The sequence below is a fragment of the Pempheris klunzingeri genome, chromosome 22 (genome assembly GCF_042242105.1).
Source record: "Pempheris klunzingeri isolate RE-2024b chromosome 22, fPemKlu1.hap1, whole genome shotgun sequence".
NCBI lineage: Eukaryota > Metazoa > Chordata > Actinopteri > Acropomatiformes > Pempheridae > Pempheris > Pempheris klunzingeri.
Window position 1 is genome coordinate 6,935,735 of NC_092033.1, and position 15,955 is coordinate 6,951,689.

The 15,955-nt window shown below is 42.6% G+C and overlaps 1 protein-coding gene across 1 annotated transcript; it reads left to right on the plus strand.

The window, feature by feature from the left end:
* The first annotated feature begins 1,139 nt into the window (after positions 1–1,139).
* On the plus strand, positions 1,140–15,955 carry znf800b (zinc finger protein 800b). The gene is made up of 11 exons (XM_070853830.1): positions 1,140–1,247; positions 4,118–4,448; positions 7,583–7,678; positions 9,043–9,186; positions 10,999–11,179; positions 11,319–11,508; positions 11,707–11,869; positions 12,227–12,588; positions 12,795–13,985; positions 14,854–14,961; positions 15,431–15,955. The coding sequence occupies exons 1-10, from the start codon at positions 1,194–1,196 to the stop codon at positions 14,953–14,955; spliced, it is 2,814 nt and encodes a 937-aa protein (XP_070709931.1). The 5' UTR covers positions 1,140–1,193; the 3' UTR covers positions 14,956–14,961; positions 15,431–15,955.

Genomic DNA, 15,955 nt, shown 5'->3' on the forward strand with positions numbered 1-15,955 from the left:
AGAGCTTTGTGTACAAAATGGATGTAGATATTTGTATGTTGACTGCAGCAGTACTTATTTGCATAAAATGACATGCATAAAGTGTTTTAATGCAGATCCACACACAGCACTAGTGTTCCTAGCAAGGTAAGGTGCTCAGGAGAAAACATGTTTATCCATTAGTAGCTATCCAAGGAGGGCTCGAGTGCTGCTTCTAAATGCTTTCAGGGACAGTGTGCCTCATTCAGAGTAATGGTGCAGGTAGCATGGGTTTAATTGTCCTGCCAGCAATATGATGAGCGGCAGAATTAGCATTGAGGGAAACCATTGCTGTGACCCTTTAAAATATTCAATTTTGCTTTATATTTAGATGCAGTTTGTTGCCTGGTGGTTTCTAAGCACTCTAAAACCAGTGAGCCTACAAAGCCATTATGTTTACTATGTGTCTTCTAATGCATGCATTATATATGCTTTCAGAAGAAATATAGGTGCATATAGGTGCTGGCGATAGAAGTAGAAATTTGCACTTGATTCTAATGATAAACCAAATTTTCCAGTTTTTCAAGCTTTAATTAGCTTTATATTTTTGAATGGAAAAATACAGAAAATGAATAATAAAAAGAATAAGGTTGGTACATTTGTGGGTGTCACTATATGATGAGAAACAGCAAACTAAATGGTAAGATCAGTGGTATGTAAATATATCATTACATGCTCACCAACTTGCTAGGACACTCACTCATTCTTCGATGGCTTACAGATGAAAATGTTACCCAAAATAACTTTGCAGATTTTCAGAGTTCAGGGTCTGTGCATAGCTGCACTACCACAGTTAGTGTTAAGACAATGAACACGTGTGAAAGCCTTTCCATTGTTTTTGAATCTCATAAAGCGTCTATGTGGGGCTCAATGAATGACATATGTAACCATAGAGTTATCCTCTTGTACTTAAATGTTTAAGTATCACTGATGCAGCAGGTAGACTGTATAGTGCAGCTACATGTAAAGTTCAGTTCATGACAGTTCTTAGCAAAGGTTTTGTTTTTGCAGGTATCGCATGTGAATCCATACGTCAACAAAACAATTCAAGGAAGAGACATAGAAGCTCCTTTATTATCCCCAGACTTTCCTTGGCTCATGTGGAGTGTTGTTGCAGGTTACAGGTGTGTGCTGGTAGTGAACGTGTGGTGCGGCAGGCCAGTCTTGGCAGCATAATGAAGGCCCAGAAGTCATCTGGGAGGAAGAGCTCTCACTCTCACCGCAAACAGGTACTGGAAAAAAAAAAGATGACATGTTATTGTCCACTCTCTCTCTCTTCTCTGCCAGATTGTAGAAAACACACTTGTTTTATTCTGAGGCCCAACTCAATCCACACCTGTGCAACCTGACATTTGAACAACTACCGTCATGTAATAGTACAATTTTGCTCTTTGTGTCAAAGTAGAAAAACAAGGCAACAGCAGCATTTCCCACTTTACACATTTACAATTATTAAAAAGGCCCAATCTGAGTGCCTTTATCCTAGTTTACCAGACACTGTGCTCCCTATTACCATTTGAAACCACCAATTTTTTCCAACCAAACTTTTCTCACACTACACTTTTGTTACATGTTCTTCTGAGCACTTGTTGTTACCAGTTTACTGTGTAAAGATTACATTTAATCCTGGCCTAATGACACTTTCCACCTCAGCTGAGCTTCATTTAGTCCAGAACAGTACTTAATTCCTGCCCTGGAAACTGGCCCTGTGTTCCTGTATGTTTGTCTGTTTATTCATGTCAAAGACTTTTTGTTGTGCTCAGGCAAACAGCCTTTACTTGCATAAGGGACATACAGCTTGTGCTCAAACACCAGGCAGTCATTGTATTGTGATCATTTCACATAATCGCTCTCAGAAGCACCACAGTGACAGTAGTTGCTCATTTAATGCAAGTTGTTCAGAAATGATCTTCATTACACTCTGTCTGTGTTATTCATTTTCAACTTAAGATCATAATGAAAGTATCAAATGACATCATACTTTGATGTAAGGTATATTCCTATTGATATAAATATGAATCATGTTTTTTTAAAACAAAAAGCATTCTAATAATTATAATCTGCCCTCTTTAATCCCGGTTTCTCCAGTCCTCTTTGTTCTTTATTCCACCCAGTAGTTTTATTGAGCAGTGAGTGGAAACTCATGGCTAGTTCACCTACTGCACCTTTCTGATGCTCACTGCTTCCCAATGAAAAATAAAAATGAAGCATGAATAGTTGATAAATGACAGACTGATAAATTCCTTTTCTGACTGAGGGGTGCTGCTCTCTTATCTTTCCTTCCTTCAGTCAAGATGTTCTGTTCTTGTCATAGAAATATAGACGTTTCAGACTTAATGAAATAGGTTCCACTTAAGTTTATATTTCCTTCCCATCTCCTCACACTTTCCTAGAGAGCAGGAGAGGTTTAGACAAAACTACATTCAACGGCTATAATGGGTTATTTGAGTTGTACTGCACAAATGGCTTCATTAAGCATATGTAGCATACTGTTAAGCTATTTTGTGGTCATTTGATTATGCCGTGGTGTGCGTGTGTGTGTGTGGCCCAAGTGGCCCACTTGTCCTGTGGTGATGTGCTGTAATGTGCCTCAACGGTGGAGTCATTTATCCCTCTTCAAGGGCAGCGGGGACATGAGGAGTGAGAGAGACAGACACACAGAGAGAGAGAGAAAATGAGGATAAATTGGTGGGTGGGAGACGAGAAAAGATTGGGGACTCGGAGAGGAAGGAGGCCTGGTCAAGAGACACCGCCACACACACACACACACAGACAGAGTACACACACACACACACACAGCACACGTGCACGGACAGATCCATGTCTGCACACTGAAGGGCTGGTGTGGAGTCACTTATCTGCTGATGGGAGGGCTATGTGTGACAAGGTTAATGTTCCCCTACAAAATCTCTGGACGCTCAGGAGACACGACAGCCAACAACATGACAGGCCCCTACCCCCGCTCTCCCGCTCTCTCTCACGCCTGCTCTCTCTGTTTAATTCAGTTCAATAGAAAAAGGCTTTATTGGTGTCAAAAGTTTCAAGAACAATGTTGCTAAAACATCAAAATACAATTTGTCCAAATATTTGGACAGTACACAATCATAGAAATATGAATATCAATGCAACATTAAGACTTCATTAAGAACATTAAGAGTTCAATTCAAATAGCTTTATTGGCATTTGTTTTAGACAAAGGAGTTTACAGAAGAGTTAGATATTACATATACATATTAAATGCACCGGTGCCACATATGAAGTCTATATTATAATTATTATTCTGATTCAGTCCATTTGTTGATTTTTTTTTTTTTTTTTTTAAACTACAGTTTAATACAATTACTTAAAATGCCATGCAAATTGCTAAATTTGTATGGCACTTGTCGTGGTTCCTCAAGCAGTGGTAGGCAGCCACATATCGGAGGAGCTGCTGTCCCTTAACCCAGGACAACTGCCAGCTTCTCCTCTGGTGTCTCAATTAGGAAGTTTGGTATTTTCTTGGCTTTTTCCCTTTAGTGAAAGTCTCTTACAGTGGAGGAGGAAGTGCATCTCTGCCTCTGCCTCCCCTGTCGAACATTGAAGACACACACATTTCTCTCTGGGCAGCCATTTATAACAGTCTTTATTTATTTATGGTCAACTTTCTTTTATTTATAGTTGTCTGTCGGTAACACTTTCTTTGTCAGACTAAGGAAAATGATCTGGATCCTTAAACTTCAGAATACAAAGTTGATGTCGGCAAAATCTAAAAAGTAATTTGAGCTAGATTGTTGATGTCTGTCCTCCTTAAAGAAACTCTGTGTTGAATTTGGACATTTCTGATTTGGCACCATCCAGTGGTAGCATCAAGAAAGTATTCACTGTGGCAGACAGTAGTGTCAGCAGCACCCCCCCACACCCCAACAGATCCCTGGGACATAGAGATTATTCCATAGTAAGCAACACATAGACTGCATCATTTTTCAAACAAAGATGACACAGTGACATAAACATCACAAAGTGAATAGAAACATAATTATAGTTACTTTTTCCACACTTTTTGTTTCGTGTGCTCCTTTTTCTGTAGCTCATGTTTACATGTTTGGTTTTGGTCGCACAGACTGGTGGTCAGACGGAGATGGAGGAAGCCCAGCTCCAGTCGGACGCCCAGCATCCGCCACAGGAGCAGCCCCAAGAAACAGACCAGTCCTCTGATCAAGTCCAGCTTCAGACCTCTGTCTCAGTTGAGGCGCGGTCGGAGAACTTGGACCAGGAGGAAACGCCAATGGACGACTCTGCTTCCCAGCACCAGGCCAAGCCTCTGTGGAAGCCTATTCCCCCTCTGCTACCGGAGCCCCACATGGATGGTGCCAGTGAGACCAGGGACCAGAGCTGCCAGACTGATGAGCGGCTGCAGCAGAGCAGCATCGGCAGCCATGGTCATAACACGGGTGGGTAAAGTTTCCTTCCTGCTGCTTCATTCACCCGCAGGCTCAAACGGTCCATCAGCCCCCTGTGTAGCTTCACTGCCAGAGCATCAGAGGATGGCTGGCTGTGCACTCCAAAAAAACAAATGGTGTGTCCTCAAGAAATAGAGACCAAAAGCCTAATGTGACATTTAGGAAACTTTTATTTGGTACTTTAGAACGTTTTGAGGAACTTGAAAGTCAAGTTTACTGCTGCTGTGGGATGAATGAACAGACTTAGGCCACTAAACAAGTGGGAAATTAACCCTAAGCAGCTAAAGTAATGTCTTGGCCAAGATTTGGAAACTCTTACCTCTTAGGAGCTTTATGGTTTGTGGCAAATTACATAAAAATAAACACAGCATGGGAGGCGTGAAAATATAAAACGTGAAATTTGTGACACAAAAAATCTGATTCTTAGAAGATGTCACTTCAATGAATGAATATATTGTTATCTGAGGTGTAACCCTGGATAACAGTTTACTGGCTTGAAATGAGGCCATGCTTATCTGCCTCTCTCAGGTTGATCTTCTCCTGAAACTACAGGCACCATGTACTGCCAGTTTTGTATTATTCCTTCATTTGACCGCTGGTGTTCTAGTGTTTCATGACCCTAAGCCAAGCTAACCCTGTGATATTGGATTATAAACCACGATTATGTACCACATGGCTAAAAAAAGCAGCTATTATGAGAAGTTAATGTTTTCTCCTGAATGCTGACATGTTTGTTTCCTCCCTTTGTTATGGCTCGGCTGTTTGGCTAGTCAGATCCCAAGCTGTAAGTCTAATTTGTAACTGCTAAGGAAGGAGTTTCACTACTCCTACTTAAAGGAAGCTGTTTACTCTGACTGAAGTTTTCAGATTGGTTGATCTTTGACCCTCTTGCAGAGGGGGGGGCGTGGAGGTCAGTGAGAAGCTGACCTGCCCCGCTGGGATTATACCAGTTTGCCTGGGAGAGGTGTTGGGGGGATGGGGACGCTGAAAACACATTCTGTTACACATTAATACATAATCTCCAGCTCTGTCTGTCAAACCCGCTCACACAGATGTCATTCACATTTCCAGCTCTCTTTCTGTCTGAGTCTTTCTGGGTGTGTCAGTCTGTCTGCTGGCCTTTTTGCCTCCTGTCTATCTCTCGCTCACCTACCTACACACACACACACACACACACACACACACACACACACACACACACACACACACACACACACTGCCATGTTGCACTACTTACCCTGTTGTATGGGTCTGTGTGCTTGTTTGTATGCATTCAAGCATGTGTGGGGCCAACGAGTCTTTAAAACTATTCAGTTCTAATCTTGTTATCTGACCAGAAGCAACTTAATCGTGGATTGAACAAAACTACAAAAAATTTGATAAAAAAAAACAAAGCAGAAAAATCATTTAATATATATGCTGAATTCTTAAAAAAAAAAAAAAAGCTCAGCATTGTTCACTGATTGACAGTATTGCATCTAAGCGAATCATAAATTGTAGTTTGTGAGCTGTAATTGAAGTGCGTGCTTCAAAACAGAACAGTCAGTGGACATTTGTCACAGGAAACACTGACAGTGTTTTATTGAAGCTTTGTTCCAGTGATTGCTGTAACAAAATGCTCTTTTTGTTGCAACAGAAATGATGTTCTCTCTGTCATCTTATTTTACTTCAAAATAATGTGAGAAATTAGATTTTAGCATTTGAGGTGATTCCATGGTCCATGGTGGTGGCTGTGAGTGTGACTGGACTCCTCTTGTGACTGGTTACCTTTCTCTGTTTGTACGCCCATCTCCATGAAAAATTAAGATAATATTGATGGAAAACATTTAGTTGTTGAAAGCAGGTAGAATGAGAGCACTTCACCTACCCACAATCCACCTCAGTATCCTTTTGTGGGTCATGGAGCCACAGTCCGCTTGTGTCAATAATGCAGGAACCAAAGACCCACTCTGGCTATTCTGTGGTTATTTTTAATGGAATAAGGGTTGTTTGGCACTAAGATCAATTAGTAAAAATAAAACTAAAAGAAGTATTTGTTAAATCTTTTTCAGTATTTTTCTGTTCCAGGCAGAAATATTTGTTTTGCACTTTTGAGGTGTGCACTATCTTTTAAAAATCATTAGTGGTGTCTTTTCTCTGCAGTATTGTTGGTAAAGATTTGGCAGAAGACAAGCCAACCTGTTTTCTTATAGACTCCACACAGATTTTAAAGTTAAAATAAATATCTGATCTAAATTGCTCATTCAGTATGTTGTGCTAAATTGCACACATTTTTCTTTTATGGATTTACCCGGTGCTGGTATTGACTAGCATGAGTTGCAGAGAGGGTAAAAGGTGATTTCCTCCGTGCCTTTACAGCACTATTGTGACAGTTGAATGATTAAAAGTAATAAGGTGACGATAGTACAAAAACAAGCATGTGAATCTAAACAAACATTAAATCCAGCACCAGGATTGCAGTTGTCCAGCTGACCCTGTGCTCTCTGGTGATTGAGGTCAAGCAAAAGCAAAACGTTTTCCAAAACACATCAATACATTTCCTCCTATGCGCGCTCCTTTTTTGGCTGATAAAGTGGCAATGTGTGAGACCCGAGCTGAAGTATCAGATGCTGCGTTGGCTCTGAACAATGTTGGACTAAGCACAAAAATTTGTCATCGGCATGCCTCCGCCCCCCCACTTCATGTTTGCCAACAGGCCCACTTGAGCTTCAGCCCCTTGACCAAGCATCAGATACAGATTTGATGTTTTCCATTTATCTTTGTAATGCCTGTCTCCTCCTTTCTGATCATATGTTTGATACAACTAAGAAATGAGGGATATATTCAATGATATACTGTAGTTGGAAGGAAAGATGAATGACCTCTTTTCTCATCCTTGAGTGTGGGTTTGTGTGTGCGTGTGTGCATGCAAGGAGGTAATGAGGTCAGAGTGAACCACTGTCTTATACAGTCTTCATTATCTTGACCGTGATTGTTTGCACCCTTTTTAAAAACACTGCAATATACTTGTTTTTACCAGGTCCCCAGAATTCCCAGGTGATGGTGTATCACTGTACACGACTGTCACATTGTCGTGTAATTATTTGCTGGCTTTGATAGAATATAATCTGTCTAACGCGCTCTAGGTCTCTGTGTGGAGCCCGGAGATCCTCCTCTGCTCCAGCAGCCTCTGCAGACTTCCAAGTCGGGGATTCAACAGATAATTGAATGCTTCCGCTCAGGTTTGTGTCTCTGTATTTTCTTATTATCCATCCACTTTTTTATTAGTATTTATTATGCAGGCACTGTACAGTTATTTTACCAGATGACAATCAAAGAGGGTTGAGGTTCATCCAACCAGTTTACTTGTGTCTGTGTCTTTATCCCTCATAATATTTAAAACTGAGCTGCCTTGAGAAAAAAATGTCTTTCTATCCACCAGCGGCCCATCACTTTAGCTCTTTCCAGTGGGTCATTGTCAGGAAGCAGTTTAATGTAAAACAGTCACAGGATACTTGCTTTGCATGAACACAGTAGCGCACTTTTACTAGCTCCAGTTCCTGTGTTGTACGAGAGCTGCTGAAATATGCAAAGCACAACTTGGCTTTGAGGGAACCATGCAGAGTTTAGCGTAAAGTCCAAAACGCCTTCAAGGGTTGAGACTCTCACTGGTTAGTACTGCTCCCACGCAGGCCCATAACATGTCAGTGTGGTTATCCCCCTGCTGCTGTGCTATACAATGATGCCACAACACATCATAGTCACGTCTTAACTGAGCCTGTGTAAAAAAAAGCAGGATGAGTCAAAAAGTGACAAGTGAGAGTGCACAAATATGCATGTTTTGTGTGAACGTTTGTGACAGCAAGTTGTGCAGGTACTGACATCTGTGTTAGTCACCATAACAGTGTTGAGTCAGTCATTTTGCATGCAATCTGTGTGTGTGTGTGAGTGTGTGTGTGTGTGTGTGTGCACATGTACATGCACACGTGTGTGAGCAAAATGTCCTGCAGAGCATAACTTTGCAACAGCTATTTAGAGACAGAGGAGTTTATCTTTATGTGTACAAATATGAGTCAGATATCCAACAAAGCAGTGAATACTTCCATATAGGACAGTTGAACGTATGAGTCAGCAGGCCGACAACAATGACAGAAAAAGTTAAGTGTACTCTAAAAGCTGTGCTCATCACTAGTATACATCATATACATCATTTCTAATAACTACAAGGATGGCAATATGAAGTAATTTAGATTTTTTGCCATCAATCATAGATACTCCAAGGAAGGAGCTTTCAGTCAGGTCTAAGGTATTGCCAGGTGGAGCACCACAGCTATGTGACAATTCTGGCAACAAAAAGAACAAGACATTTTGCAGAGGTGCGGCCAAAAGGAACCACAGACAACTTTGAGGTGGCACACCAAAACAACCTGTAAAACGAAATGTGGCCCAATTACTCCTTTTAGGGATAAGGCTTGTTTGTGGCACTACTATGACTATCAATCAGTATAATGCTATTTTACAATATTCTGTATGTACATGGTCTCTCTAGTTCTCCCTGAAATCACTGGAAGCTGATCACTAATCACTGCTTTCTTTTGGCCTGCAGGCACCAGCCAGCTGAAGCACATGCTGCTGAGGGAGGTGGACACCATCTTTGAGTGTAAACTATGCCGCAGTCTGTTCAGAGGCCTGCCCAACCTCATTACACATAAAGAGTACTACTGCCTGTCACGGCTGCCTGAATCCGACGGTTAGTGACACAACACATCAACATGCAGACACGGACACATAAACATGTCTAGAATACTCATACATACACATCTATGAACACACTTGTACTCTCAAAGTCCCTAAAATCAACACAAAAAACATAAACGATAAAGAACAACACAAATACCCATAAACTCATTTATACATTTAATAGGCAGTGCAGGTAAAACACAAACTCCAAGACCAGGGCTTTGTGCAGGACATGCAAATGAAAACTTGCACAGCTCACACAGACAAACAGAGACTCCCTGGACAAGTCGGGGATCAAACTGACTTGATCAAGGCACCGATACACACCCAGTTTTGGACAACACACACACACACACACACACACAAACCAATGCACAGAGTCATTGATTACTTCAGTGTCTCCTTAGGCTTCTCCACGGTTTATTTTTACATTCTGACAGTCCAAGGTCCCTTCTCTCTCTTTCACACCATCTGTCTCCTACTCATTATTCTCCTCTTATCTCCTCTGTCTCCACACAGTGCTCTTTCGTTCCTTCACACAAACATTCACAGAAACTCATGTGCACATAATAATGCATTCAATCTACCAATCATTTCTTTCAGTCATTTTCTCCTCTTCTCTCTTCTTATATAACTAAGAGAATTTACTTTAATTTAGCTGTATTTGTGTTTTATCTAGTTCCCATTAGGCACAGTTTGTGTCAATGTCTCTATTCTTTACTACTTAAGGTGGTGGGAGTCTCAGAAAAATTACTTGAAGAGTCTCCTAGGATTCATCCTTTCTCTGCTACCCAACTCTCCTCATCTCCTCCTAAAAAGAGAAATCAATCTCAGTACAAACCACCAATTATACATTTTTTTGTTTTATCTACTGTGATGATGCTATAGAAAGAGCTTTGTTTCATCATACTTCTTTTCATTTGCTTGTGGTCTTAATGAAGCTGTTTCTTGCACCAGAGGCTTAATTTTTCTCAATCATTAATCCATTACTAGTGGCTGAAAGTGTATCGTGTTATTACTTTGATAAATGACTTCACTGGTGTCTATTTTTCACCATTGAGATGCTGGGCTTTAATTGGGTAACTGCATGTATAAAATGGTTTTCTTTGAAACATTCAATTTTTCACAATCCAGCCCTGACAGTGGACCTATAAAGTCCCCAGTGATGATTTGTTGTCCATTTTTGTGTCAAGTGTCAAAATTCAATAAATACAAATATGTGCCAAACCAGAATTGCACAAAATGTAAGAAATGTCAGAAATTGTGAAACGATAAATACTTTGGGTTCAAATTGACTGGTAGGTACAAAAATGTTTGGAATTGGTCCAATAGATCACTTGCAGCCGGCAGCTGCGAACAGGCTGTGAAGGGACTGTGATGGCAGCACTGTAATCCTTTTAGGAATTAAAATTGTGTTGGATTTGGACTAACCCTCTAAAACACTAAAGTCAAGCAATAACACAAACTAACTGATTGAGACAGCAGTGGACCAGCAGCTCACGTGGAAAATTACAGTTTTTCTCAAGAAGTCTGTGTGGCTATGAATTTGTGGCTGTTGCGGCTACTTCTGCACAAACCAAAGGGATTTTACAGGTCTGTCTCTGTGTGAATCCTGTCTGTAATGTTGTCTGACACTTCTGGTGCAATTAACCAAGGATTGCATTACAGCCACTGCAGGCCATTCTTGGCAATCTGCTGGACCAATTTCTACCTACCATTTCTTTCAAACCAGTTTGCCACAATAAAATTGGCAGGCTGGGGTTAGTTTTATCAGCGAGTATCTTACTAACAGTATTTTACCAACCTGTAATACTGCATCTAGGTTCGCCGGGTGATGACAGGCAGAGTGTAGCCATGAAGGATTTATTGGAGGCCATATATCCTAAAGCTGACCGGCCAGACTATGTTGTCCGACTGGAGCCCATTCAGACCACTACCAAGGCTGTCTTCCAGTACGTCACCACGGAGGAGGAGCTGGCTAGATATCCATCCCACACACCAAGGTAGGCGGTATGCCGATGGATTAAAATGTAGTGCAACTTGATACACTTAATTTATTGTCATCTAAGACCCTCACCATGTGAATGGGATTTTAGGCCACTCCCAGCCTTCCCCTGTCTCTGACTGTTTGTCTCTTCACAGTGCACGTGAGAGTCCTGTAGCATGGGAGGGTGAACCAGGGGAGGGTGTGGACAAGAACCAGCCAAGCCAGCCAGGAGGGCCAGAGAGCCACAGCAGCCCAGGAAACAATCAGGGACAGAGGAGATGGGAGGCTGCGGAGGAAGCTAAAGAGGAGCAGCCACAGCATGAAGACGAGGGGTCCACTAGTGGGGTAGGTGACTGGACACGTCATTAAGCACAAGTGACAAAGTGAGAATCCAAAGAAAGTTTGATGTATATGCATCTTTAAACTGGTTTTGTCATTGCTGAGACATGTTGCATTATCATATGATAAAATGACTATCACTTTCCTCATTGATTGTCACAGTCAATCAGTCTCTCTCTTTTTTTGCTCTCTCCCCCCATTCAGGTTGAGGATGTGACCATCTCCTGTTGTCTGTGCGGTCAGGACTTTAACTCACGCCGCAGCATCAGGCGCCACTGCCGCAAAATGCACCAGACCAAACTTGAAGAGCTTAGAAAGTTCACAGAGACACGTACGGTTCCCACAAGCCTGCTCTCTATGGTGAAAGGTAAGAATTTACAATGAAACAGATTGAATACGGAAATTTAGATCAGCATTATAAAATACTGATTAAAATGATCCTGACAGCTAGGATGAGCACTGGTTTTCAACCTTGTGGACAGGACCTAACATCGGGCTGTAACAAAGAGGTTGACTGATTAAACTCATTCAACAATTTAATGAATGAAAAAGACTGTTTAGTTGAGGTTATAAAAATGTTCATTATTAGCAGTTGACCTGTTGTCCTTTGAAAAAGTGTGTATTCTTGCTTTATGTTTGCTTTGTCTTTTATAAAAGTATTTTTTTGCTTTTTAAAGAAAACAAATAAATGATTATTGTAAAATAATAATTATTGTTTCTGGAGGTCGGCCAAGGACTCTCAGCACACCTACTGGAAAATCCTGCCCAGTGTGCCTCAAATCGTTTGCTACTAAAGCCAACGTACGCCGCCATTTTGACGAGGTGCATCGTGGTCTACGGAGGGACACCATCACACCCAGCATCGCCTCGCGGCCCGGCCAGCCCTTCTCTCTGGAGGTCACGCCCCCCAGGAAGAGCAACAATTCCTCTCCGACACGTGGCCAAACTACCAAGTCCACGCCTGTGAACTCTAAAGCACCTTCTAACCAAAACCAGCCCAAACCTCAGAGTCAGCCCCCGGCCTCTCCACAGGCCAGCCTGACCTCATGTCGCTGCACGCTGTGCAAGAGGAACTACAGCTCGCAGGTTTGTTTGTTGCCCTACTGGCAGCTTCAGACTCCTCTAACTTTTAGCGCCTTAAAAGTCTCAGGTCCTGGCAGGCATTGTCATATTGTTCTTTTGGGTGGTATTTTAATTACTTAAATGTGTTGTCCTAATTGTATATGCATGTTTTTTTTTTGTAAAGAATAAAAATACATAAATTGATGTTACATTTCTTCTGTGTATTTCAGCTCATGTTAAAGAGACACATGCGCATTGTCCACAAAATATACAGCATCAAAAGTAACAGGTCAGCACCGACGTCCTCTACTACAGCAACCACTCCTAACAACAGCAGCACCAGCGTAGCCCCGAGCAACAATATCCGAGTGAAAGAGGAAGCAGTGGAACCTTCAGACGAAGAAGAGGAGGAGGACATCGACAGCAGTCCAGCCCCGTCTCCTAGTGACAGCACGGGGACAGCTAAAGGTGTCGCTGCGGCACACAACGCCTTGAAGGTGAAGGAGGAGGAGGCCCCGTCGAGCCCAAAGTTGACGTCACCCATATCTTCATCATCATCGTCATCATCATCATCGCGTGCGGGAAACATGTGCAGCGGGGGCATGCCTGCCAAAATGACCAAACTGTCAGTGGGTTTTGACTTCAAGCAGCTCTTCTGCAAACTGTGCAAGCGACAGTTCAGCTCACGTCAGAACTTAACGAAGCACATTGAACTGCACACGGACGGCAACGACATCTTCATTAAGTTCTACCGCTGCCCACTCTGTCGCTACGAGTCGCGGCGCAAACGTGACGTCCTGCGCCACGTGACTGTGGTGCACAAAAAGTCATCTGCATATCTAGCCAAGATCATGCCCAAACTGGAGAGCAGGGCGGTGAAGAGGCTAGCGGAGGTCGTCCTCAGCAGCACCACCCCTAACAAGAGGACGGGCAGCAGTGTCAAAGAGGAAGTAAACGGACGTCACGCTTCTTCATCGTCCTCCTCTCCTTCGCCTCCTGTCACTCGCAAGCAAGAGTGCTCCACAGCCGCTCCAGCCACCTCATCAGCTGCCGCCGCCACCGCCTCGTCCTCCTCTTCATCCTCTTCCTCGGGCCCGCCTCCTGCCCCTGTCACTCGGAAACAGCTGGACCTCTCGTCGCCAGCGCTCCCCCCGTCCCCTCCTGTCACCCGGAAGCAGGAGAGACAGCAGACCCACCAGCATCGCCCCATCAGCCCCCCGCTGACCCGCCGCAGTGAAAAACACACACACCAACGCAGCTCCTCCACCACCACCACCTCGTCCAGCAACCAGACACCACACACCCGACGACACGACGCCCAGTTAGAGAGCAGCACCACGGGGTCCTCCACTGAAGTCAGAGTGACCAAGAATTTCTCCCTCCATGCCTGCGACCAGTGTGGACGGGCCTTTGCCAAGAAGGTATTGGATTTTAAGTCACTGACATAAATCGTTCCTCGTTTGTAGAATTTTCCCAGCAAAGAATCCCCAAACATAAAAAGACCTAAAAGCAGAGGGCTAACGTGGAAATGATCCACTGAATCAATTTCAGTCTGAGTCTGGTATGCATTCATGAAGACCCTTGATGAAGAGCATTAGTGTCTGGCTTTTAATTTAGATGAGAGTGTGTCACATTTTTGTGAACTTTGACTTACATTAGACTGGTTAAGCTCACTCCTGCATTCCTAACAAATGCCACCTCCATATGAATGCAGTATTATATTTGTAATATTTAAACATTTGTGCCTCTCAGTGTCACAGTCTACTGACACCTCATGTTGAGCCACAGCAAAACTACCATTTACTTACATAAATGTGTTAACTTCACACTTAAAATGATCAGGAGTGTAAGTGTCCAGTGTGATACAAAATCAGAACCAAGTTTGTAATAAATCATAAATTAGATACATAAAGGAAACAACAGGACTGACTTACTGTCTTTAGTTTGTCACTGCAGTATTTCTGTATCCCTGGACAAAATGCAATCTTAATCAGGTGGGGCTGAAATGAGTAGCCAATTAAGTGATTGGTAAGTGGATTGGACATCAATCAGAAACTATTTTGATTATCAAAAAAATATTTAAAAGTAAGTTTTCAAGCAAAAACTAGAACACTATCTGTTTCCTAATGACAACTTTATAAATATCTGTTGGCCTTGGACTGATGAAACAAGACAGATGCCTGGAACATTTTGAGGGGCATTTTTCATTTTAACCTGACATTGTACAGGCCCCAGTAAACTGTTGATGACTCGCTAATCAATATCCTTGTCTTTAAATTGTTTCGTCAGCTGTACCTGGAGTCTCACAAGCGAAGTCATCGTAATGCAGCGACGGCAGCAGCCAGCAGGAGGAAAGGAGTCAGCACCCGCTCCAAGTCTCTGGTCTGGTGAAACACTGTAAGGATTCAGATACAAGAACTCTGCCGTCTACTTGTACTTCTCTAAGCTTGCTTTCTTTTCTCCCTCTGAGTTGCACTGGATTTACTTCCCATCTTGATTTCGCTCCCCTCCCACTGTCGCTGTGTGTCTGTGTTTGTGCGAGTCAACTTTGTGGCAAGAGAGGTGTGTGTTTGTTTGTGTAGAAGACCATACCCTAGAGCTGAGACGAGAAACCACCATCATTCTGCAGGCTTTAATTGACCGCTCAGCACGTTTACTAGCTGTTTCCTTTCTCCCTCTCGCTTATTTCTCTGTGTATCGCCCCGCTCATTAGAAGTCTTCCTCTTTGTCTAAATGTTGCTCTTTTTTCCCTGCATCTTGCCTATTCATTACAGCTTTTTTCCCTCCTTCCCTCTCTTGATTCTTCACCTTTCTCTCTTTCCTCTTCCTCTTCCTCTTCCTCTCTCCTCTCTCTCTCTGCTCACAGTCCACCGGGGACAATGAACAAGTGAGCCACTAACAATGAAGAAGCGAATCTAAACTTTCAATTGGAAAAAATAATGGAGGAATGGAAGAAGCACAGAGCAGAGATGAAGGAAGCAAACAAAAGGAGCAGTGGAGCCGATAGAGGAGTGGAGTACAAAGGATTTCCACCTTTTGCTTTAGAGCCAAATATATTATTGGAATCTGACATTTTTTTGTACAGTTTCTTTATGAAGCCAGCCAGCTTGCTGGACGTTGGCGCTGCTATCGACGGAGAGACTGTAGTGAACAGAAGATTCACTACGACTGTATATATCTGTATTTACTCAACAGCAGTATGTAAATATAGATCCATATGCAGATGACTGATTTGATGAACTGCCTTTAGCAAAAGGATGAAGGTAGACTGTTGGTGTGTGTGTGTGTGTGTGTGAGAGAGAGAGAGAGTATGTGTGTGTGTGAGTGTAAAAGAGCGAGGGACTCAGAACTGGATTGTGACTTCCACAAGACTAGAAAAAAACTTTTCTTT